General features: G+C 31.0%; 1 protein-coding gene across 1 annotated transcript in view; it reads right to left on the bottom strand.

Annotated features, from left to right (window-relative positions):
• Positions 1 to 26,629, bottom strand: part of RhoGEF64C (Rho guanine nucleotide exchange factor at 64C) — a 138,661-nt gene that overhangs the window by 31,492 nt on the left and 80,540 nt on the right. The window contains exons 2-3 of the mRNA XM_077429861.1: positions 16,506 to 16,543; positions 3,804 to 3,907 (exon numbers count right to left, since the gene is read on the bottom strand). Coding sequence (XP_077285987.1) covers positions 3,804 to 3,875 — 72 coding nt within the window. The 5' untranslated portion in view covers positions 3,876 to 3,907; positions 16,506 to 16,543. The remainder of the gene's footprint in view (positions 1 to 3,803; positions 3,908 to 16,505; positions 16,544 to 26,629) is intronic.

Below are 26,629 nucleotides of genomic sequence, written 5' to 3'. Positions count from 1 at the left end.
TTATGTTATTTGAATTTTTAAATCTATAATTAGGCTCAGATGTCATTTTGTTACGTTTATTATTTATCTTTATGCATTCCTACATATGTTGTCCGTTGCTTTTTCAATAAATTAATAAATACTTACAAAAACAAAACACGGAAATATATAAAATATTTATAAAAGCAAAACAAGGTAATATTTTGTAAATCAAATTCAATGCATGGTCATTAATAAGTCAACATTACTTATTGATAAAAAGACGATGGAAAAATTTCACTTTTTAAAACTGGTATAATTTATAGTACATATGTACATAGCAAGGAATAAAACAGCCATAGGCAGAATAATTTATCTCGTCTGCTTTAATATATTAATAAATAAATTATATTCATTTATTTTACAAAACAGAAACAAATAGCATTACAGTGTATGTATGTATGTACATATATAACATGGACACTAAAAAAGCTTCTAGATATTAATAGCAAGTTATGAAAAAAAAATAAAAACAAAGAAGAAAAGCATTTAAAAATGATAGATATGGGATTATTACTAAGAAACATGATGAAACAATAGAAATTTAAAGCAAGAAAAGGAACAAATCGATATGAAGGGGAATATTGTTAAAAGGAAGATCAAGATCTACATACATATATAAAAAGGGATTACAAGAATAGTTGGTAGAACAGAGATTATTATGAAATAATGAAGAATTACGAAGGGATATACATATCTAATATATAATTTCGAAAAAGACTTTGTATGTAAGAAACATCGGTTGGAAACTTCGTAAAAAAAGATTCGCCATGTTTAAGCTGTTTATATTACAAATACTGGGCGAAGCCGGGTAAAACAACTTGTGTATAATAAATGTGGCAATGAATATCCTTTGATTTACATATAATGTAGTTTTCATACACTAGTTGCACAAAACTAAAACCTAAAATTACTCCAAATATTGGCTGCTCTTTTATAGCTATAAGACGCTTATCCGATATTTTTTCTCGTAGGGACTTTTACTTCCAGCTACTGCAGAGCTAAATAATCATTATTTTACCACTCATATGTCAAAATAACTCACAGAACCGCTTCGAGACACACGTCAATATAAAATTGTACTACAGAAATAATAATGATAATAAAATAACCGAGCAGACCGCTTTCTTTTCATCGATAGGAGAACGCCCTCGTAGGCCTACTACCCCGATGTATGTAGAACGAACGAGTCATTGCCTCAAAGATGATCAAAGATGACCCTGCCCCTGACCTTCTAACAACCGATTGGAAAAGTCATCATTATGGAGATGTGGACGCACATAAATCAATACAAATCACCATAACATTAGTAGAAACAAATTCAAACGCATTCGCAATTTCATAAATAACGCCAAACGATACTATCCATATCCAACGAAAGTCATACGAAATATCAAATCATTTTTTTTTTGCCTAAACGCTCTTAAAGCTCGACGCCCACAACGCTTGAGCGAATATTATTTATCTTACTCAAACCATCGATTGGAAAGCATTCTTCGCTCACTTGAGATGATTGCTTTCATCCGCTTCGACTTTCGTTGACCCACACGCGATAGATAACGAATAGAATCTATCAAATTTTTACCAATTACGCACACATCTCGAGCAAAGTTTACTTGACAAGTAAAAAAAAAATACACACTTTCTATGCAAATTCGTACGTAAATGCCTGCGTATCCTTTTAGTCAATTAAGTACTTTGCTGAGAGAGTATGTTTTCCTTTCCAATAAACGCACAGAAAAAAAAATGCTTTCAATGACGTTAGAAAAAAACCGTTGCTGAATGGATTTTCGTACAAATAGAAGAACCGAATACGGACGTCTAAGCGTTTTGGCCATTGCTCCAAAATTTTGTGTGAGATCATTTTACATACATACATCTAGGCTTTGTTCCGTATTTGATCAAACATCGAAGGCCAAACGGTCACTAAATATGACCCAAATCTCGTCATCGAACTTCAACACGAATCCATAAAACACGCCAATAACGAAAACACTTTAAAATAGCCCTAAGCCAATTCTTGCAAAAATGATTCTATTCCATACAAAGTTAAATTTACATACACTTTCATATTTGCCTACATACAGTACAATACTACATACATAGTAAATGACTGCGGCAAATCCGAATGAAAAACACAACATTTTTTCCATAATTTAAAAGACGCGTTAATTGAATAAATGTAAAAATGTAGAAGAAGTAAATGAAAAATCACACGATTTCACTTTTAATAATGTCTTTGTTTATGCGTTGCTCGACGAGGCCGTCAGTTTGTTTGCTGTGATGATGATTATGATGACGAAGATCGGTCTCGATTTCGAGTGAGAATCTCGCATTGTTTTTATTATTATTGTACGTCAGAGCAAACATCGAGAAAATGCTACTGAAAATTCTTAGATTTGGCCCACTTTCTGACACGCAAACAAAGCGTATGAAAACTTAATATTCATTGTAAGTTTTACGCAATACTTTTATTAATTGATATGTTGTCGGGTGCGTAATGAGAACCCATTTTCTGCCTTGTTAAATTTGATGATACTAATCTTTTCGGTAGATATGAGAATATCTTGTACTTGCTATTTGAAATCTCATTTGGAAATTCAATAACAATACCTACTAATTACTAGTTTCAACAATTAAATATACTGAATTCCTTTGTACTACTGTACGCACATTTGGGTCAAATTGAAGGTAGATTGATTGATATTTCTAAATAAATGTACATTTAATATACATTGCAAATAACATCCGGTGCCATCAAACCAGACATCATTAGCTAACGAGCATTAAGTCTTGTACAGATATGGTCTTGTACCAAACGAATTTTCAGAATTGCATTTAAAATAAAAAGTTTTACAACAACCGAACGAAATTGAATTCAACATAATGCGGTTAATATTTGAGGTACGTGTTTCGATTTCTTATAAAAAAAGTACGTATAAATTGATAGTTATTGATTCTTTCGTTTGATTTGCCAGCAGCATTATATTTTCTACGTATTTATGGCAACTACTATCTGATCACTTTCACAATAGAAAATATATGTGCATTGAAATTCGATAGTTACCACACATTTCTTACATTGAACTTAGAAATTGAACGTATCACGCACCTGCATCTCAAATGTACGTCAAAATGTGTATCGCTATACTATCATAAATTACACGCAATGGAAAACTCTTTTCCATTGTATAAATATCTGACAATAACGCGCGTATATTTTTTGTGATATAACACCGTTAAGATAAGTATAATTCGAGTGTTTTCATCTCTCGAGTTGAACGATTTCTAAACACATTTCGGATTTCTATTCTACAAATTGTAAAAGTTGTTGGCAAACTCAATTTGGTAATATATCTATAGAAAAATTTTGAAATGACATACACTTGCATCACACACTGTTTGTAATGAAAACAAAATAGCTTACTATAATACTACGACAACAAAAAAGGTGCTCAGCATTTGGTGAAAGGAAACGAATGTGATAACGCTTTTTCAATGGCAATCACACCGCTTGAAGAAATCGAAAGCTGACTTTTTTTTATACGGGTCATCGGATTGTGACATTGGCAATCAAAACAAGCTTTTGTTCGATGCAGGCAATTAATTTTCGAAAGCCAAATGTTCGACGATAGCCAAAATGATAAGAATCGAAACAAAAATCAACACTGCATTATATCAGAGCAAGTTCGAGTAAGAAAGTTTCACAAATATGTATGTAGATTTGCTTATTTATATACATTCATACAAGGAGAATTATTTTTATTAAAAAAAAAAGAACTAACCCTTTGAGTGGCGAAATAAGGAGGGTCCAAGCCCCCGCCTGGGGGCCGGAGCATCGCAGCACTAACAGCCATCTAATAACACTTATCCCTCCAGCGAATCATATCTGGAATAAAACAATTAAAATTAATATAAGAATAACATATAAATTGATTCAAATAAATCATCCAAAGAAATGTTTTTTGGAATTCATCACACCCTTTCATTTTCCAACTACCCCACATCATCAATCCTCTTCCAATGACACGCCCCTGTCTATTTATTCAATTAACAAAGCACAGTGTTATTCAATAAGCCATAAATTCAAACAAAAATCTATCGAGTAATTGCTTGATGAAAATTCATCTGAATCCACTAACCAGTTATTAAATATGATATATACAGTGCCCCCGAACGAAAAAATTAAACGCTTGATTTATGTGAGAAACCCTTATGTCGCTTCCACGTTTTTATCGACCACTTGCTTTCTTTGCCTTTCGAAAGACAATGGCATCTTAGGTACATATCCATGGTATCCGGTTCGTTGTCAGCGATTGTAATTGTTGTAGAAGGTGAAGGTCGCTTTCAAGAAAGATTCAACATTAGTCCGACAATCAACGGACCAAGCGGACACAATTTATTCTGAATCGCCTTGAAACAGTCACGACCCATTCAACATTGTTTACTTTTTTCATCGACAAGGACCTGAAACTAGAACCTTGAACCCATTTTTAAACAAATTTATAATAGATACATAGTTGACCGATTGTATTGTATAAATTAAATTTTCTGAAACTAAAGAATGCTAATTATCTAAACGTAAAAAATAACGTATTACTACACAATGGCTCGACATTAACATTTACCTAATTGTATTCCATTAATGCAAATACATTCGAGATTACTTTTGGATACAACAACCTTATTATATATTTAACATAAGACGATGTATGTGATGAAATTACTAATTTAAAATTTTCTTGCCGTCGTTACTACATTTATCTTATCAAAGGAAGTCGAATTGCTATTTAATATACATTTAAAATACAATCGCCATAATATACACTCGTATGTACATTGCCGATTTTTAATTAAAAGCAAACATTCAAAATGGCTTTGAAAATAAACAGACGTATTTTTATTAAATTACATACTACCAATACAAATTTAACACCACTTTCACAATTTCTAAAGAAGTGATTTTTAATCTTGAAATACGCACAATGAATATCCTACTTAAATTATAATCACAATTGACGTTGTTAATCCTCTCATATTCTCAGATCAAGAACGTGGTCACATACAAACACTGCAATAAAAATGATATTTTATTATAAGACGCATTTTGAATGTGATTAGAAGTGACGCCTCGATATGAAAGGATGAAAATAATCATATCCAATAGTGGGATGAGTTCAAACAACTCGTGTACATCCGTACATTCCAAGTGCATTGCTCCCCCAAGGAATGCATCTTCAACAACGAACGTACAATATTTATTCAAACGACTAGCATGACATGACAGCTTGACATAGTTTAAAACTTATCCGAGAACACAATGACTGACATAACTTCATCGGTCGTAATCTACGGAAGAAAACGTACGAATGCTACTCAGAAGCTTTTCATAAACCTCACTTATGGAAATTTACTCGAACTTTGTGTGCTTGTGTGCACAGCAAACGAGTTGACTTAACAGTGCTCTCGATTTGTACAAAAACTTATTGTACCCGACAGAAAGTTCTGTACACATGACAAGTTCACCAGTGCTATGAACTCATAAACATATTGCAAACACCTTCGTAACGGTTCTTCAGATATGGACAAATCAACTGTATGCAATCGAAACACGAAAAATGCATCTGGGAAACTGGGTTTCAGGAAACCTAGCCATACTATGGAAGTAAACATCGAATCGTTATTTAAAAATTACTTTCTACAGCGATTACTATTATATTTAAACATATTTCCCTACATTTCTAACTAGTTTTACGGTGTTTTTTTTATCTGGAAAAAATCTAGACTGCGCGATCCGTTACTTGGGCAAGTTCTGTACGTTTTATAATGTCATACCTGTACTGGGTGATTATGATAAAAAAAATCGATACGCATATTGAAGTCGGATGTGACATCACATTCGGGCTAAAGCCAGGAAGAGAACAGTTATGACTTACGAAACCGGTTCGCAATGAAGAAGATCTCACACGGCAACCTCTTTTTTTACACAAGATCCACGTGAATTTTAACATTTATAACCTTTGTCCATTGCGAAAATGCTCACCTCACTTCCTTTGACAAGACCATAATAAAAACGGTTAACTGTACCGTATTTTAGATAAGCTCCGTTGATGACTTTTTAATAGACCTCCAGCTGAAGGATGCTAAAACGTTTTACTTCAATAATGGTTTAAATTACATCGTCACTGTACGGTTTTATTTACAACATAAATTAGATACCATATCAAACGATACTTTGATAATAGTATGGTATTAAAAAAATAATATAATAATAAGAGCATAACGAAGCAAAACGTTTTTGTTATACGGTCTGGACATTCAATTTAATATAAGATACAAAATAAACTACTACAATCTAGTTTGAAGACTTACATACATACATATATGACAAAGAAAAGCTATGTACATGTGAAATAACTTTTCGCGAATAACTCCATATTTAACTTCTACGCAAAAAAAAATCGGATGTGACCAACCCACGTCTTTATCTATGTATTTGAAGACTATGAGAAAGATAAAAATCAAAATTCGATAATTGTATGTAGGTATATAAACGTTCACACATATCTGCTATGAGAGCACTTTCTATACAAATTGAGCGCAAATGTAGGGAAGCTTACACAAGTTAAAAGATTTACTTCCAGCTGTTTTTTATTACTTAAAATCACTATATATACATATAAAATATAAAAATGGATAAATAATTTAATAATTTAAAAGAAGATAAAAATAATTAAAAAAATCAAAATTGAATAATGAAATATTGTTTAAAAAAAAAATACTACCGGTCTACGAATTCTGACCAAAACTTTATCAACTCTAAGGTAGTACATACATAAAGAATAAAAATATAAATTTCCATACGTTTAAGGGTGTGGAAAAAATCGTATGGTAACAACATTTTTGACATTTCTAGGGGGGAAAAATCCCACTTCCGGTTTATTAAATTAGATTTTTTTTATTTTAATCACATTAATACAAGAATTATACTTGAATTTTTTCGTGAAGTGCACACATGTTTAAAGAGTCGAAAAAAATAGTGGAAGAAAAATCGAACAACAGTAAGCCTCCCGCCCCTTCCGGTTGACGGATGCTCACCAAAGTTTAAATATAAATTTAAATACAAAATTTCAGTTCAGTAAACCAAAGATTTCTGAGAAATACTTAAAAAACCTCGATTCTCTAGGTTAAAAGTACTACTTCCGATTGAAGTAAAAATATTTAAAAAAAATATAAGGTTATAAAGTTTATTATTTATATCACATGTAGAAAATTTTCAATCTGATTCGGTTAGCGGCTTGGGGGATAACTGAATTCAAAAACTTAAAAAAGAGAACACCTATAAGGGAAGGTAACATTTCCGGTCAATTTATAAATTTGAAAAAATATTATGTCATATCGATATATACATATGTATTTCAGTAACCGATACTAAGTTTCAGTTCGATAGGACGGATAGTGTTCAAAAAACCCCCAAAATACACAGACCCAGCCACACATAAACACTTTTTCTAGATCATGAAAACATGATCAGTGATCGATTCTGAGTTCAAATCAGTCAAAATATTGAGTTAGAATTTTCGCATAATCACAAAACTTCATCTATTGTCACTACGTAGACACAGATCAAGTAAATATAAAATGATAAGTTGCAAGTTGAGCTTCCTATCTATGTATGTATTATATTAACAAGCATCTAATTAATTTTATTTGGTACAAATCAAAACCAAACTGTTGACAAATGTCTGTTAAAGAATTAATAATAAAAAAAACAAGTTTGCAAGGCCAAAACACTCGTTTGATTGACATCTGTTTGTTTATCAGACAAATGATATTCGTACAAAGTAAAATGCAAACTTATTTACATATAATATATGCATTAGTCATCGTTGACTTTGCCAGTCAATGTCGTCTAGTTACTACATTTTACTTTCGATTAATTTACATTATAAACGCACTATATTAAAGTGCATTCGTCTACGAATACAAATCAGATCGTCCGATATAAACTAGTATAATTCATTATATTTGTATCGTAATTAACGCGATCGATTATAAACAACTGCTCCCAAAGCAACGCGGTGAAAAAAAGGTCATCGAAACCGTCAATCATGATAAAAAGCAATTTGGGAAACTTTCATTTAATCAAGTGCTAATAACATCACAGCAGATGACTGTGATTTTCGTCAGTTTAGACTTCGGCTCGAACATGCGACTGACCACTTTCTAAACGCAACGAGTGACGAATTAACGATTAATCCCAAACTATGAACGAATAACCCTCAAATATTCAAATGATTTAACTACTGTCACCATGACTTAATCATTAGAAAAGAGGACATCCAACATTATTTAAATTGGGGTAGGTTTTTAGATTAAAATAAAATAAAATTATACACAAAAGAGTACAATTCACGCCCTCGTTTATACAAGAGCTATCTAGTAACATATTGTAAAGTCTAGACATATCGAAATCTATCCTATCGTGTGGAGACAATAGCAACACAGTAAAGTGACTAATAAATAATAAAATGTCGCAAATAAATCTTCTCTAAATCCCGAACACTTTTATACAACACGTCTAAAGAAAACAGGTTGTGTGGTAGCCCTACATAAACACAACTGCAATAATTAAAGTACATAATTCCAAACCATGATTAATAGCCAGCTATATATATACCTATGTACTACATATGTATATCAAAGATTACAGATCAAGTTTAAATAATTGCATTTTCTATTGATACGTCAAGGTCAGCATGAAAGTTCTGCGGATCTGTCATCATCATCATCAGCGTCTCGGTCGGTAATTGCAGCGAAATTTAATAACGTAAATTTATCCGAGACGATTCATACTACATATAAATATAATACACTACCGCGTGTGTGCAAACATTGAATCCGAATGCGAATTCGAATGCGAATGCAACACGTGCCCGTAGTGTTCGATACGAATTCGTAATACGGTAAAAGTAGGCAAACGCAGATTATTTAAGTAGGCGATATACGCTTTGAGCCACTTCGCATTCCAGGGACAATTGTGCATCGATAAATTGCATTAGAAACTGCTGCCGTACCCATTTCAGTATTTATTTTGCGTGCATCGGGTTTACCCGCATCGGAAGCAAAACTCGACTATTTTAATTTTCAATTATTCCAATGGTCATTACCTAACCGAATTAGATATTGAGAGCATGTGCACATAATGGGCTGGTAAATAGCAATGGCTAAGGTGTGGTTTGGACAGTGATGGCCACACATTCCATTAGCATCTAACTTTTATTTTTAAACATTGTTGCTGTTGAACGACAGACAATTTTAAATAAAGATTTTATTTTTTTGCAACTAGGCTAAAATGTGGTTACATTTTTGGATAAAAAAACTATTTTTTAAAGACTTTATTTTAAATAGTACTCACAAGTACTAGGGATCCCAAATATTCGAATATATTCGAAAATCGAATATCGAATAGTAGCTTTAAATTATGTACATATTTGTAGTTTCAAGAAGTTCAAGATATTATTAAAATTTTAAGAGAATCATTACTCTAACATCAAATAGAACTAAATGTTCTGTAGATTTAAAATAGTCCGTATAAAAAGTATTCGAATATTCGGATTTGGGATCCCTAAAGTAAGTACACTGAACTTTAATTCGGCTACTTTACACTTAAAATTAGATATTATTTACTTGTTACTAGATACCATACACCTTAACTTATTTTATTAGAAAAAATACGAACAAGGCTAGAAAAATAAAGACAAATAAAAAATTACTTTGGTTACAAATAAAATAAGCATATGTATAAGTATGTAAAAAACTAATTTTAGTAGAAAAAATACTGACGACTTTGTGTGACTTAGGGATTTTAAAGTGTTAATAAAACAATTCCAGTGGTAATGATTTTTCTAAAGTGCAATATATTTGTTAAATGTAGGAATAATTTATTTAATATTGGAACAATTTATTTATTGTGGAATACATTTAGTTATGTATTTATTTATAGTTTTAGACCATTGTGGCATTAAAGGAAGAACCTAATGCGCCACAATGGCCTACGTTTGAAAAAGAGAAGAAAAACAACAATAAAATACATCAAATAAAAAGAAAAAAGCAAAAGTAGAAAAACATGATAAAAAAATAACAAAAGAAAAATAATACTTAAAAAAATGAACAAAAGGTGAAAAAATCAAATAAAAGAATAAATAAAATCCTCAAATCCTATTCTTAGTTTCACATTGAATATATCTAAGTGTGTATAATATTTCTTTAAACATTAGTTTGCGCTATTGTGGCACTACAGGGAGAACTAAATGCGCTATAATGGCCTCCATAAGAAAATAAGAGATAAAAATAAAAGGTAAAAGGAGAAAAATACTATAAAACAAAAGAAAAATAGTACATAAAAATGTACACAAGGAAAAAATTAATTAAAAATTTAACAAAGTGTACATATGTACATACATACATTACTTTTATGAATGTGAATGTGGTCAAAATTAAAGTTCAATAAATTAGCACCCTTTTGTGAATATCGAAACACATATGTATATTATCTTAGTAAAATAAAAACTGAATTTATCAGAGGACTAGTCCATTTTTAATTGTCACTAAGCTAACTGACTAGCTTTGTAAGTTGTATTGTTAAAATTATATACCTAAAACGATAATCACTAAGCCTCATGTTTCCACGGTGAAACTAGTGCTTCTAATTTAAACATTAAAAATCCGAATATTTTCAAGCAATTAGAAAAGTATTCTTTAGTATTTCATATTGTTAAGTTGCGCAGTATTTAATATAAAAAAATATTAATAAGTTTTTCAGTTTCTAGATATATTTCTATAATTTTTTTGAAAAATGTATCTAAAAACATGATTAGCAATTGAGTAAATAAATATATGTAATTTTATATTTCTTCCAGGATTTTGATTTTTTATTACTTGTTAGGTTCTTAAATATACCCAAATAAGAATCGTAAGTATGTAGGTTTTTGAGCTCTTTCTCCTATTATGCTGTACATTAACATTAGAATAATATAATACTATGATTACTAACAAAATTAAATTAAAATTGTAAAATAGAAAATGATCAGTAGATCAGTAGCTATTAAAATATATATAAAATGTATAATTTAGTAATAATAAAAAGCATTTAAAATCAAAATCAAATATACGCAAAATTATATATTTTCCATTTTGATAAAATATATATGATTAATATTCCTCACAAGATTCAAATATTTGATTTTTTAAATATAATTTGGAATATCTTCCAAATGTTTCTATTCAATATATATGTAGGTACGTTGGTAATAAATTAAATATTTCATTTACTGAATACATTTATGAGTATAATAGTGAATCTTATGAGAGTTGAAAACATTTTAACCGCTCGAGTTAATTGTAACACTAACCAACGATCAACGTAGAACCGCAACCAGATATGCAAAACGTTTTTCTTGAGGCAAAATGAGCTCGAATGAACACTCACAATATTCTATCAACGAATTTAAATTTTCTTTATTACACGGCATTTCTATTTTTACTTTTTAAATTCTAATGCGCTTTTAATATGCACCTACAAAAGTTTTGCATATATGTAGAGTTTAAACAGTTTCCGAAAGTATAGAGAATTTTATCGCATTTAATGTCATAGATCAAACTAATAATTTCCATTCGAGAAATCAACATAAACTATTGCCACAGCTGTATGTATACACACAATACACAAGAATGGATATGCACACACAGAGCTCGTATACGAAAACCCTAACACGATTGCTACCGGTTAAATTAAATCTCACAATTGCACATTCTGCCCACGTGCAATAATGTCGTTCCTGAACCGTAAATTCGTTGGCGTATTGGAGTCGGATGTGTTTACATTGAAAGTGCGTTAATGACAGTGAAATCGTTAAAATCGCCATGTTCTACTGACGCGCTCTCCCATATGCCAATACGAAAAAAATACACACAGACACACACGTATAATATAATATAAATAAACAGGTGTCGGAAACCAGCAGGTCGGCGAGCCGAATCGAAATTGATAACCGCAAACTTGAACTTTAATTGTACAGTAGCAGATTTTCGTGAACCGCATTGTTCAAGTGTTTTTAGAAACGTTCAACAGTTCACCTTTCATATCCAGCCTGCCCCTGGTCCAAATCATTATTAAAAGTAACCGACTTTCAAATTACACTGCAGCTCTAGACTCGAATGCAAAAACATGATCAGCCGAGCATAAATTATTAATTTAGTGTCGTATATAGCCTTGCGAAAGAGACAGGTCGAAAAACAGGATATATTTGACACGTTGAAAGCCTTTTTACAAAGATTTTTCAATGTGTATGTGCAATCATCAGTTGAGTCATCCCCAACAGATATATGCGTTATATAATATGTAGTGGTTTTCAATTCGCACCAAGTGTGTGATCAGTTTGCATATTAAATTTTACAAATTTACACTCCGACGACCCGAAATCGCGGTTCACACAAGGAGCAACGCGAGTGTGTTGAAAAATGAAAAATTTTCGCAATACGTAACAGTAAAAAGTAACCATAACCGTGTTTTTTTTATAATATAATTGATTTCGGTGTAAAATAATGTCAATTCTCACAAGGCGAATTTGCGTCACTGCGAAATTTGAATGCGAAAGTGTGTCAATACAATTTATCTGCAGAATTTATTACGTATAGATAACGTCCATTATAAATAATGCGTTTGCAACAAATCATTGTATGCTTTCGATTATTTCTCGACACTTTTGCACGTCGTGTCATCTTCTAATCATGCGATTATGTCCTAACAAGCGTACAAAAACAATCGATATAATCAGAATGACTTTGCAACGATTCAAGAAACTTCTTTATTAAATAATTTTTTTTTTTCTCAAAACGATCCCTTTCGAACATCAAATTGGACTAGGAACATCAACCCTCATACAGTTTCAAAAACCATCTATGTATTTAGTTTTGGTTTATCGATTTATTTTCTTTACTCAAACGGAATACTTTCAAATCATTACCATTGGAGGTCATTTAATAAATTGTCTTTATAAAATAAGTTCACGTTGACTGACCTATAGCCCTTCCAGTTTAGAAAAACAAAATTGTGTCATATGTATAGGTATATAAGAGCTATAATTATTTCTACTTTTCAAAAGCGTTTTGGTTTATTATATTGTGACCAAGCTGCCCTCAAATAGAACGGTCATTTCTACATACATAGTATGACCTTAATGTAATCTCATTGTAATACACGTCTTTTATAGTCAAGGAGTAATTTGACATAAAAAATCTATCCATAAACGTATAAAGGAATTTTATATTGTATACCCTATTGAGTCCCACGCAGTGACATATTCTACATTGCCTTTTCGAATAAAAAATACTATTAATAATAATAAAAAATGCGCAAAAAATAGATTTCACCGATAATAATATGTTCGTACAATCTCAATTCAATGTCGATGACAAAAAATAATTGACAATATGTATGCGTAAAAAATTGACAATACTTCCATTGGCTAATATAATAAATATTTCACACAAGCTTAAAACTATGCACCAAAGCAGATCCCTAATAAAAAATGACATAACCGCCATAAAAAAAGAAATGCGGTTCGAATCAGCGAACGTGAAATTAAATTCGCGATGACATATTTATGCTAATTACAATTTCAGCGCACTTTAATGCAACCGCAACGTGACTTTTCCAACTTTTCGAGGTCACAACATTACGATCGTGATAATTTCCGCAAATTAATCAACACGACTATCTTTTCCTTGTAAATAAGTCATTTGCGTTCGTTTAATGTGTTTATTTCACAAAAACAAAAAAAATTAAACTTGTCGGTTTTTATTCGAATACCGAAACTTATCACAAACCATATCAGATTTGAAAAATGTAAATAATGTGACGTTGATTAAACAGCGTCGTTTTAAAATCCGCAAACAGTGTGTCACGTTTTTGAATATCAATTAGATATATAATATCGACCTAATTTATAGTGTCGTTGGCATTGTCTATTAAATTAATGACGTTTTGTCTTATTGATTTCCATATAGTCTATAGTATAATTTAAATTATTTCTAATACAACAGAACACACTAGAGTTGCATCATTATGAATAAAAAACCAACATTTTCATATATACAGATGGTTGTCAAAGTTCAACAGCCGACATACTATAATGTTCAACCTTTTGAACTGCTGTCACAGAGTTTGTCGCTACAAAAATATATTTTGACATTTCGCTTTTGTGTGTAATAAATCCCACATATTGCGCAAAAATAGTCATCCGCTTCGTTGATTCAGAAAATCATTCATTTGCAGGCGGCGGCATTCCCTTTGAGCTTATTAATCCACTGTATCATTAAAACAGCCAGCAGCGTGGCTCGGTCGTTAAGCTTCTGCTTAACACTGAGAGGCGCCGAGTTCGATCCCTTGAGCTGACCTCGATTGAAAAGAATTTTTCTGAGTATATCTGTAATGCTGCTGGTCAGACCAGGATTTGTGACTCCTGGTTGATCGTTTCCTATCAGAGTTTGCCAATTTTCTCTGATTTCATTGTTGAAACGATTCCCGATTAAAAATTGGCTAAAAATCCTTCCTACCTACTATGTCACCACTATTTGAGTATGATTAATGTAAATATTACAATAAAAATGTATGTACAATTCATAGATGTCTCGTTAATTGTCGAGTTTAAGTCAGTGTCTCGTAATTTAGCGACTTATATCATAAAAAAAAATGCTGTATTGTTTGTAATTTGGCCAGGAAGGCGCATTGGGGTTTACCTGTAATGCCTTCCTGGTATGAAAAAAAAAAAAAAAAAACCTAATATTTTTTAATACGAACACCCGAGCAGAGCCGGCTCAAAAGTTGCAGCGGACTAGGTACGTGCCTAAGGATGAAATAGACAAGGGGCGCCCCCATTTTAATTTTTTTATTTGAAAAAAAAATAATAATTTGACTTTCTTTGAACTTATATAACATTTTATATTCTACTTAATGTTTGTACTCGAAGTAACAATACTAATTGTAAAATATAATTTACGAGGAACGTAGGAAGTTGACTGTCAAATATCAACGACTCAAGAATAAAACTTATAAAACAAAAAAAAATAATTTGGAATTATATTTTATATAAAATACCGCTGAAACATATGTATGTATATACATACATATATACCAGGGATGGATTTAATGGATTAAATATTTTAAACAATCATATTCGAAAGAAGAAATGTCACTCTAATAAAGCCATCATTATCGAATTTATTCATAACTATCCGTATTTTATTTTATTTCATTCATTTTTATACATAAAACGCGCCTATATTGAATACAAATTTTAAATTGAATTTGATATTTTTGTCTTTTTATATTTATCTTCAACAAGGCGGGGAAGACGCTGAAACCAATCTTCCCAGGGACGCCATATACCTTCGGACCGGGCCTGCATACATGTAATACATTACTTCATTTATTTAACATTTTATAAGTTCTCAAATGTAAAAATATCAAATTTAAATTTATTAAAGTTATTTAGATTCAAATTTAAAAAATATTAAATTTTCTCAATATGTATTACTATGATTCAGAAATTGCCAATAGTCATGTTTTATTTCTGATTTGAATATTTGTGCGAATTTAAATTTAGCATAATTTAAAATTTTAAAGAAATTACAAAAAAATATTAGTCATTTTCTTATTTTTCGAGACGTTTTTTGACATTATTTATGAATATATTTTTTATTATGTTTTATACTTTTTTTTTGTTTGGCCATACTCTGTAATGTCATGACGGCAAAATTATAATAAATAAATAAATAATAACGGAATTAGCCTTTTTGATTCAAGCACCCACTATATATCATCTATATTTTCCTATATAATAAACTAGTGGTTTTACCCGGCTTCGCTCGGTATTTGTAATATAAACATGACTAATCTAATAAACATTTTATTAAATTTATTTGAATAGTTTTATTTTATATAAATTTATTTGAATACTCATTTGTTTTTTTTATTAAATTGACTGTCACGAACAAACAAACATATATATACTGTCTCTTTCGAAATTATATGTATACCAGAATCCGGCGCCTGCGCCCCCGGCGACTTCGAATCCTTTGAATCGAAAAAAATCGAATCGGCGCCTACGAATCGAAAAAAAAATCGAATGTGTTACGAATCTACGAACCAACGAACGAAGGTTACATACATACAAAGTCTCTTTCCAAATCATATATTAGATTGCATACAAGTATTAATATCATGAATAATCTATTTTTATTACTCTATTTATAAATATCTCATCGTATGACAACTAAATATTTTGCCCTTAAATCTTCACTTATACACAATATCGACATGTAACATATCGACATGTATGAAACTCAGTATTAATACAGTAACGATCTATGTATATACTAAGATTATTTTACATTTAATTACAAAAATTTAAACACATATTTACCTATGAAAATGGTGAAGTTTGACGAGTTGCGTTGCTATCTGAAACAAATAAAAATATCACACATTAAAACCAATCCAGATTTTACACCTCGAAGATTGTCACAGTTCAAAAGCTGACCAACCAGGACACATCATCGCCCCCAAAGACCTCACCCTTTGAATCAGAGCAACGTGTCAAATGAACGATAACGATGATAACTCGATGACAGTTTCGAGCGTTGATTAATTCGAAGGATAATGACAGCGACCCGAAATCGAATGAATGATCACGCGCGCATCGTCCGTGAAAGCTTTCACCGACGACCGTAATAATCCGTTTCGGAATTGGCCATTGACCACAAAACCGCAACCGCCTGTCCGAATATTAAACAATTACCGTCAATTGTTACCACCGTACATGTGTGTGTGCGTGTGTGAATGAGTTAAAAGTCGAAAAAGGTTACGGGCGACTGGTATATCGGGCAACTCGATAAATAACTCATTAGAAAATTTTCAACAACAATGTTGAAATTATTTTTTCGTGCTTGACAATAAAAGTCACAACAAATCAAGCAAAGCAACGTTTAATTTAGAACACGAACGTGACCTGGACAATTAAACGGATAACTATCATGTGTGTTTGCGTATCTTGTTTGAAACATTTGACCAACCGTGTCAAAATCCAATGAAAATTCCACCAGTGTGTACTAATTGAAATATGCTCACCGGAAATATTTGAATATTAGCCTATATTAAAAAAAAAACACGTATCAAAACTTGACACATATTTTTTGTAAATGAATTACACACACATCTTAAAACTAATTCGATTGATATATTGTACTGTCTTGAAACAAATACACTTCCAAAGCATTATATGTATGATAAATACTATGCAAACTTTGGAACTATAAATGTACATACATATGTATGTTCGTACAATAGTTAAAATAAAATATACAAAGTCAGAAAGCTTAATAGCTTTCTCATTTCCCGGACTTTTTCAATTCCCGGGATATGGGACAGAGCTCGAGATCGTTGCCGGGATTCCCAGGATCCCAGGACATTCGATGATAATTTTATTTATTTTTTATGAATATAAAATTTATTTATTTAAAAATAAACAATAAATTTGTAAAACGGAAAATATTGTTATTATTAAAATAAATTTTTAAAATATTTAAAATATAAATTCTTAAAAATACTAAAATATTGAAATGAGGGTCCGAAAGCCTATTTCTAGATTTGGCACAAATATTTCCGGCGATGGAAAAAACACTTTGAATTTCGGTTGAAGTTCGTTTTACAGCTACACAAAGGAGAAATAATGTTTTTAAAATTAATTATTATTTCTCCAGTCTTTCTGTATATTTACATTTCTTTTTGAAAAGTCAAGGCTATTTTTGTTTCAGTTATTTTGTAATTTTATCTTCGATAACTCCTTATTTAATTCTTAATTCATCGTCAAACACACATTTGTCTCATCTTAATCAGAATCTAAAAGAAATTCTTCCATTGTGGAATCGTCAATGCAAAAATGATACACTCGCTTCATAATAGTGTCACCGTAGGATATACATACATTCGCCTTTATTAAACCTTTAAAACATCGTTTTGATTGAAATATTTTTCGCGGGATTCAAGATAAGAATTCCCGGGATACGGTACATCAAAAATTCCATAATTTCTAGGGACTTTTGACCCCGGCAGAAACCCCAGTACATACATACATCAACGTATTGAATCATTGTAAATTGTTAATTGTAAATAAATAAATAAATAAATTTGGTTTGCCAAAAAATTTGTCAAAGATTCCTCACAACAATTTTGTTCAGTATTAAATATTTGCGTATTCAATTTTTGCAGAAGAAAAATGCTTAGTAATAAACTATGTAAAATAACTTTAATACAAGTACGCTTTAATAACAACCCATTACAATATTTTGAAATACAATACATTTCGTACAAACATGTGTAAAAATGAAAATACACACTTTTGACTTATTTTGAAAATATATATTTGTAGGTGTATGAACGTGTGTAAATTCCAACACTGATAATTAAAACTACGAAATCCATAAAGCTGATCGGCATTAAAAATAATTGGTGCAAAAATCATTCTCAAGCTAACGTATAAGTATTTACATTTGTACGTACATACAATATAACATAAAATATATACGCTGCGAAATAGTAAAAGTGTGACAAACACATCAAACATGTCATTATATAATGCATTCATTTGACATTTTGCAACATCGTCATGCATCGCATTCATCAACGTCACTAAATTTCAGCTCGAGGCAAACTAAACCGTGAAACGACAACCTTGCAAGCGATATTATCGCAAATACGTGAAAACGATCCAGACTCGACAAACATACATACATATGTATGTACGTACGATTCGACCGCAAAAACACGCATTCAAATCTAGTTAGATATTACGTAAGCCAGTCACACGTGAAATTTTACACCGAGGCAGATAATTTTTTCCTTGAAACGTTACATATGTACTTGCAAAGTTTTCCAAGATACTAATCGGCAATTCGAGGCTGCACATAAAACATACACCGTGGAAAACGACGGACGTTTGATGGCGCGTGACACTTAGCGATGAGCTAGCTCTCTAGCACAAATAAAAAAGCGGTTGTTCATACAGTAATCACGGACATTTTTACTCCGTTTATAGCAGATGAGGTAGACGACTTGATCCGAGACCGTCATCTTAATTAACCACCAGCCTCTAAATGAAATCCGGCATTGCATAGGAGGATGCACTCGAGCGGGGCGTGAAAACTCGGAATTCGTTTCTGGTTTCTAAATTCAAGGCCAATTTGTGTGATAGTCCTGCATAAAAACAACAGAATATCGCCAATATGGATCTCCGTTTTATAATGTTTATTTTTAGCGAAACGTGCTGAATCGTATGAAAGCGCAAAACAAAACAAACGTTCCATAAATAGTGAAAAAAAAAACGATTATATCGAATACTGTTTTTTAAAGGAACAAATAATTTAAGATATTGCTATAAGATAGTATTTATGTATTCAGAAACATGACAAGTGAAAATAACTATATAATTCAATTAAAAACTGCCTGAAAAAGTCAACAAAATAGACAAAATGTGTCTATTAAGTTGCTTAAAAGCAATACCTTCATTTTATATGTATGAATTTTGTAGATTCTATGACAGAATCACTAATAACCATACTAACACACTTGTGAAGAGTCTCGGTGATTACTACAAAATGTCTTTTCCCTTCAGGTATAAACACAATCTGCTTTAGATCGCCGACTTTAGAGTCTTTGATTATTATGTATTAGATGTATTATGAGCATTTATAAGATTGTAAATCGGTTTTTGAGCTCTTTTTCCTATTATGCTGTACATTAACATTTAAATAATATAATACTATGATCACTAACAAAATTAAATTAAAATTGTAAAAAAGAAAATTATCAGAAGATCAGTAGCTATTAAAATAAATATAAGATGTATTGCGAACATAATTTAGTAAGAATAAAAAGCATTTAAAAATCAAATATATATATGAATTTTATTTTTCAAATTGCGCCACTTGTAATTACAGATCGCCCTAAAGCGTCATTTTAGCCAGATAAATATATACTACATACAAATTTGAAATTTAGACAGTAAACATTAATAAAAGTTTACTGTCTAAATGTACAAGTATGTAAAAAAAGAAAATTAGGCATAAAATAAATTTTCACTCTATTGATCGTTTGTACCATGATGTTTATATAAAAAATGATAATATTATATTGTGCTATTTTTAAACAATAGTTCTTTTATTTTTTTTCATCATTTATAAAGCTTAATTTTTTAAAAGATAATTTTTTTTTTAATCTATTATTTACTATTCAGTTTCATAAATTAAAAAATTATATTTTAATTAATAAGCAAAATATGTCCTAGAATTTTCCTATGAATGTCAATAAAAAAAGGTGGTTGCCATCCAAAATGATTTCATAGGTCATAAAAGATTCTGTCGGATCGATTTATCCATATAATCAATATTTAAAAAGTAATAACAAACATTATTCTCTTACATATGCACGACAAAAAAATCCATTGAACCTCTTAAGATGCGTAGCCACATAAAACACGTATTCATATAATTATTCAAAGCATACTTTTGGTCTTCGAGAAAATTTAAGAAAGGCTCGAGAAAAAAAACATCACAATCAAAACACTCAATTAAAATTACACAACGAAAATTTCACTTCGCGGATACTTGAACGTTTAATTTTCGAGTTCACAGTTCACAATCGTGAAACACACACGAGAGACAATATTCGAACTGTGCACATCATAATTCACCTCATGAATATTTAAAACGCACTCTGATTGCACACAGGACAACTACACACGATTGTGCACTAGAATTTGCACACACGATTGAAATGCACGGATCGTTTTCGACTTTTAGTTAGCGGCGTATTTCAATCGAACCGCATTATTACCCCTCGAGATTCGCACTTTGCAAAGATTGGTGTAATTTGCAGTGAAATCGCAACTAAAGAGAGAGAGAGCTTTTGGAAAGGGGAAGGATCGTCAAATTGTTTATTTCGAAGTGCAATTTTATTCGTAACCACTATAATTTTTAAAATAATTTTGAAGCAATTTTGCATTCGATTTTTTTTTAAATCACATCCGCGAGAAATACTTGAAGTCCTTCGACGAAAATATACACAAAGAATAGTCATCTTTTAGAATAAATTTCCACTTGAACAGATAAGCGCTGGATAATGTCCCTGATGGACCGTTTAATTTGACGCGTTCGTTTATCTTATCGAAATTCATCTGTGACGAGATGACATGCGACATTGGAAAAGCGTCATCCGTATAATTTAAAGCCGCCCAGAAACAAAACGTGCGTCAAATATTATCTCGACACATTGTTGTCACAACCATCATTCTTCAAAGAGCCTTTTTTCAATACATAATTTGTCAACCTTCACCTCTTGAAGAGAAATTTTCCTCACATCCTTCGGAATGTCTAGTCAATTTAGTGTATCACAATGTGACGTACGCAAACTCAACTGTCACTTTTCGCAATATTATACAACTTTCCGTGTCCGAAATCAACAATTTCACATAGCGAAAATTGAAAATCTTCACAAATCCAATAGCCAAATTATTTTAATCGCCAATATAAAATATTGAATGGAAAGTTTATACCACGTACGAAATTTTCACTGAAAATGATACTATTTATGAACACGTATGCATATGTATAGTATGCGCAAAATATTCATTAATAGCCATAGAGAAATTCGTTCCATTTTTATTTAATGTCAACAATCGAATATTAATTAATATGTACATATTGATTTCGAGCTCATTGTTATGAATTTATTTTAATAATTGTTAAAATATGAAATTGGCTATGGGTCACATCAGAGTGAATCTAATTAGTAGAATTACATTTATAAAGATAAGTCTCGTTTATTTAGTTTCCCTTTGCGTGTACATTGAAGTACTTTGAAGTTCGAGCTAATTGTGAATTCAGGACTTCAAACGAACAACTGTTTTCAACTTAATTTATTTCTTCAAACTGTCTTAGCGGCATGGCTTACATACAAACAAATCTGTAGATAAGATTTGATTAATTAAAAAATATAATATTTACATATTATACATAGTATATACATAAATATATAAATATAGCAACAATATATTTCAACTGGCGTTTTAGGTCATTCATATTTGAATACAATTCAACTAGTAAATTATATGTACATACATACATACATATACATATCTACATACAAGCGCTAATACACTTTCAACAATCTGCACCAGTCGATATATATCATTTAAGTTTTGACAGCTCTGATGTTTTTACGAATGCTTTAGAATTCAATAATGCGTTCATATTTTTTTAGATATTACGAATAAAGGTAATGATTACCGTATTACTATGATAACTATAAGAATGTGTTCAAAACAAAAATGTGACTTTCCAACTCAATTTACTAGTCGAATGGTGTTTTCACGTAAACTTAACCTCCTCATCTAACCTAGAGCCAACTTATAGTTGAAATGCATTTTCAGTTGTTATATATTTTGACCAGTTGGAATGTAATTCACCATATGAATTAACTTACGTGGGTTAGACGGAATATATGTACATATGTACATAGTCCTACTAGACAAAAAATATTACAACTGAAAGTACACTTCAACTATAACGGTAGTTGGTACCAAGTTAGAAGGAATATATTCCAACTGGTCAAAATATATTACGACTGGAAGATACATTTCAATTGTAACATATGCACTATATATCACCATTTCTGATTTTAAAGTGCCTACTTATAATCCCACAATTATTAATAAATATTATTATGCATTTCATCAAACGGGTTTTAACTCTCTAAATGGAATATTGTATATAAATTGCAATTTGTGTTATAATTCATTTTACAGGTTTTCAATAGTTTTTGGGTACCGTAGTTTTATTGCATTTTTGTTTTGTTTTGAGTTCATTCTAGTATTTTTAAATTTACAAAAATATATCCTTCCTTGATGTTATTCTAGAGTTTCCAATTATCTAAAGTATCCAATTATCTAAAGCTTCGATTCGTTTTTTAAGTTATCCAAGTACTTGAAATCTTTTTTTAACCTTTTGGAATTATCTTGGAATTTTAAAAATCAATTTATTTAATTTAAGAAATTAAATACCTGGATCGATAACGTGTAACTACGAACTCCGAAACACAACTGAAGTTGAAATTTCACGAATATTATTCGAAAAATTGCTCTAATATTCGAATAACAAAATAGGCCGAATATATTCGAATATCGAATACTTGGATTGGAAACTCTAGTTACACATCGCTCACTTAATTATTCAAATTGTCGGTTTTTTTTCACACTGTTTCCGCAATCCTAAAAACGAACCGAACTGAATTCCAATTCCTAACATTACCTAAAACCACGATTAATTCAAATTCCATTCAACAAACACCTCAATTTATATAATTTCCCATAAGAGCCGACTAAGTCGTCGTGACCGGCGTACGTACACATACTTCACAGTACTTTTGCAAAGCCGTCGATTTCCAATGTTGCAAAATCGAATCGCAACTAGGACTTTATCTACACGTGAGCTCGTACTCTATGTACGAGAACGCATCGTCCAAAATTTCCAACTTTCACTTTCGCGTGAATTCTGTCGGGAAAACGTCGCCACTCATGAATTATTCACTGGGTAATCCTTTGAACGGTCCATTAGGATTACCTCACATACGCCTGAGTCTTATTTACTACATACATATATAACACATGCACAGGCGAAGCGCGAAAAGTTCAATTTCCCTAATTTGTAGAACGACGATGTATACAAATGAGACGGTTTCGTAAAACGCAGTTTGATTGATGGCCACCGCGACCCATCCATCAAGCGACCGCGCGTGAAAACCCTCAAAATCCACGTGTCAATTTTACATAATTAATGCGTGGCTTTTTAACTCGTGTCCATCTTCGAGATCGTGTATAACATCTTCGAGTTGAAAAAAAAAACAACAAAACCTCTCATAAGCATTCATTCATTATTTATTTTTTCACAACAGATGTATAGAGGAGTATGTAGTTACGCATGTCGCAAAATGAAAAATGTCTATCTTCGAATTTCACTCTTCGTTCGTAACATGTGTCCGTCGACTTTTTCCTACCGTTAACATCAATCATATTAATTGAATTTGAACTAAAGATGGATTTAGATAAACTGACTCACTCCCAACTAAAACTCCCAAACATAATTTGATATCCCCAAGCAATCTACACTAGATTTTTGCATAACTCTTTTCTACAATGTAATCCTCTATAAGTAAGCAATATAAATATGTAAGTGTCTTTAAAGAAACTCAAAGCTTTACAATGTAATAAAGTGCGTGTTATTAATAATAACTGATCAAGGTATTAACTCGGATCATGAGTCAGATTAGGTAAGGTTTGATTTGGTTAAAAATTAAAATTCATAGCAAAATGAATCATATGAACCGGTATTATTTGCAGATTTATGACATTGGCTGTAAAATATGTATGTAAGTTCAGTTAAATCTAACATTACCTTACTGAAATATAAGATAATGCAAAAAAAATGAAACAATCAGTGGGAATCTTTTGGGGAACATTCTCTTCATTATCAGATATGCGTATTTTATTTTTTATTTTTTTAGATATGTAGATATATACCAGAAAGACCTGACAGGTAGACCCAATGCGCCTTCCTAGACAATTAGTTACAAATATTGCAGCATTTTTATTACACAAATCACTGTATTTCTAGAGGCCGAAGAACATAAAATTAACAATTAATTAATAAATAAATCCATTGAGACATCTAAGGATTTAAACTTCTACATATTTTTTTACATATTGAACATAAATCAAATTCAGATATTCGTGACAACAGGTAAGATGATTTTTGCCAATTTAAGGAACCGTTTCAAAAATGAAAATCAGATAAATTGGCAAACTCTGAAAAGAAACGATCGACTTGGAGTCACAAATATTCAAATGTAACCAACAGTATGAATTTGATTTGCTTGGAATCCTTTTCTTTCAAGTGCAAATTTTAATTTTAATTAAATCTTTTTTTATTTCGTATGTATATACATATATAATGGAATCATATTTGGAGCAAAACTATAAACGACGCTAAAGCACAATGAAACAATGACTATTCACTGATTTTCTTGTTCATTCAACCCATCAACCACTCACACACACACACCTGTTCATTAGTGAGACTGGATAGAAACGATGTCATTGAAGGCCAATTTCATCTCGATAATTGTCACCCCTCGAGCATTCACCACGTGTGATTAAGAAGCCACTTTGACGTTTCCACGTGTGTCTGACCGGTTCGACTTCGACGGTAATTTGACTTGATTCGGCCAATATCATTCATTCTGCATACCATTTATAGCGATTAGAATGTATCTGAACTAGCATAATAGGAACTAAACACTTTCGCATTATAATATACGATCCATGTATGTATAGCAGTAGATTACATATGTACATATACATATCTATTATCTCAAACAGGCCCATATTCAAAGCGTTCCATTCAAAAAAACCAACCAAGCGAGGTATTAATGTTCAGGAAGTTATACTCGAATGCTGCTGAAGTATGGTTATCATTTGTGTATATGTATATAAAAGAACAATCGTTTACAGCGATTCCAAAAACATCCAAATTCAAATATCATACAATGCAAAATATCTTCCGCTCGCCTCGAAATCTATACTTTTGTACTTGCATGTATACATATTTTAAATATTACGGCAGTGTCTAATTAAGACGTTAATTCCATTGTTGATTGACCTAGACAGTTTGAATCTCTTATGCTCAAATTGTTCAGACTAAAATTTTACAACAAAATAGCAAACGATGTATTCATATTATTACTATTATTATTAAAAGAGATTTAACTTTCAAATTTATAGCTAGATTTATTTCTCAAGGCCTCCATCAATACTATCAAAAACAAAATGTTTTCACTATGAAACTTTATTTATTACAAATAATTAAATAAGCTCAAATCCCAATAAGCTAAGCTTCTTCTTAGTCTATGTATTGTTTTATTTTTTTCAATTTATTACAATTCCAATCTTCAACATTTACATATTAATATATTGTGTGTCGAGAGTTTTTTGGAAAATAATTTTATTTAGAAGATATATTTTTCTTTTCGGTAAATTTTCATAAAAAATGACTTATAATGATTTAAATTATATTTTAAATTTTTATTTTTACATAAATATACATATACCAGAAAGGTCTAACAGGTAAACCCCAATGCGCCTTCCTAGATGAGTAAATGCAAACATTTCAGCATTTTTTATTACATACTTCGCTGTATTTCGCGGCTGAAGAACACGAAATTAATTAATTAATGAATTAATCCATAGACACATCTATGGATTTAGACTTGTACATAATTTTTTACATACTTTACATCAAATTCAAATATTTGTTTCAAAAATTAAATCAGATAAATTGTCAAACTCGGATAAGAAACGATCGACTTGGAGTCACAAATATCCAAGTCATGTGTAATATCATTCAAATTCTACCAAGATTTTAGCCTGAATAAGCAAACCAC

This window comes from Arctopsyche grandis, chromosome 4, assembly GCF_051622035.1.
Source record: "Arctopsyche grandis isolate Sample6627 chromosome 4, ASM5162203v2, whole genome shotgun sequence".
Classification (NCBI taxonomy): Eukaryota; Metazoa; Arthropoda; class Insecta; order Trichoptera; family Hydropsychidae; genus Arctopsyche; species Arctopsyche grandis.
The sequence above is the reverse complement of the archived record's forward strand: the minus strand, read 5'-3'. Positions and strand labels throughout refer to the sequence as shown.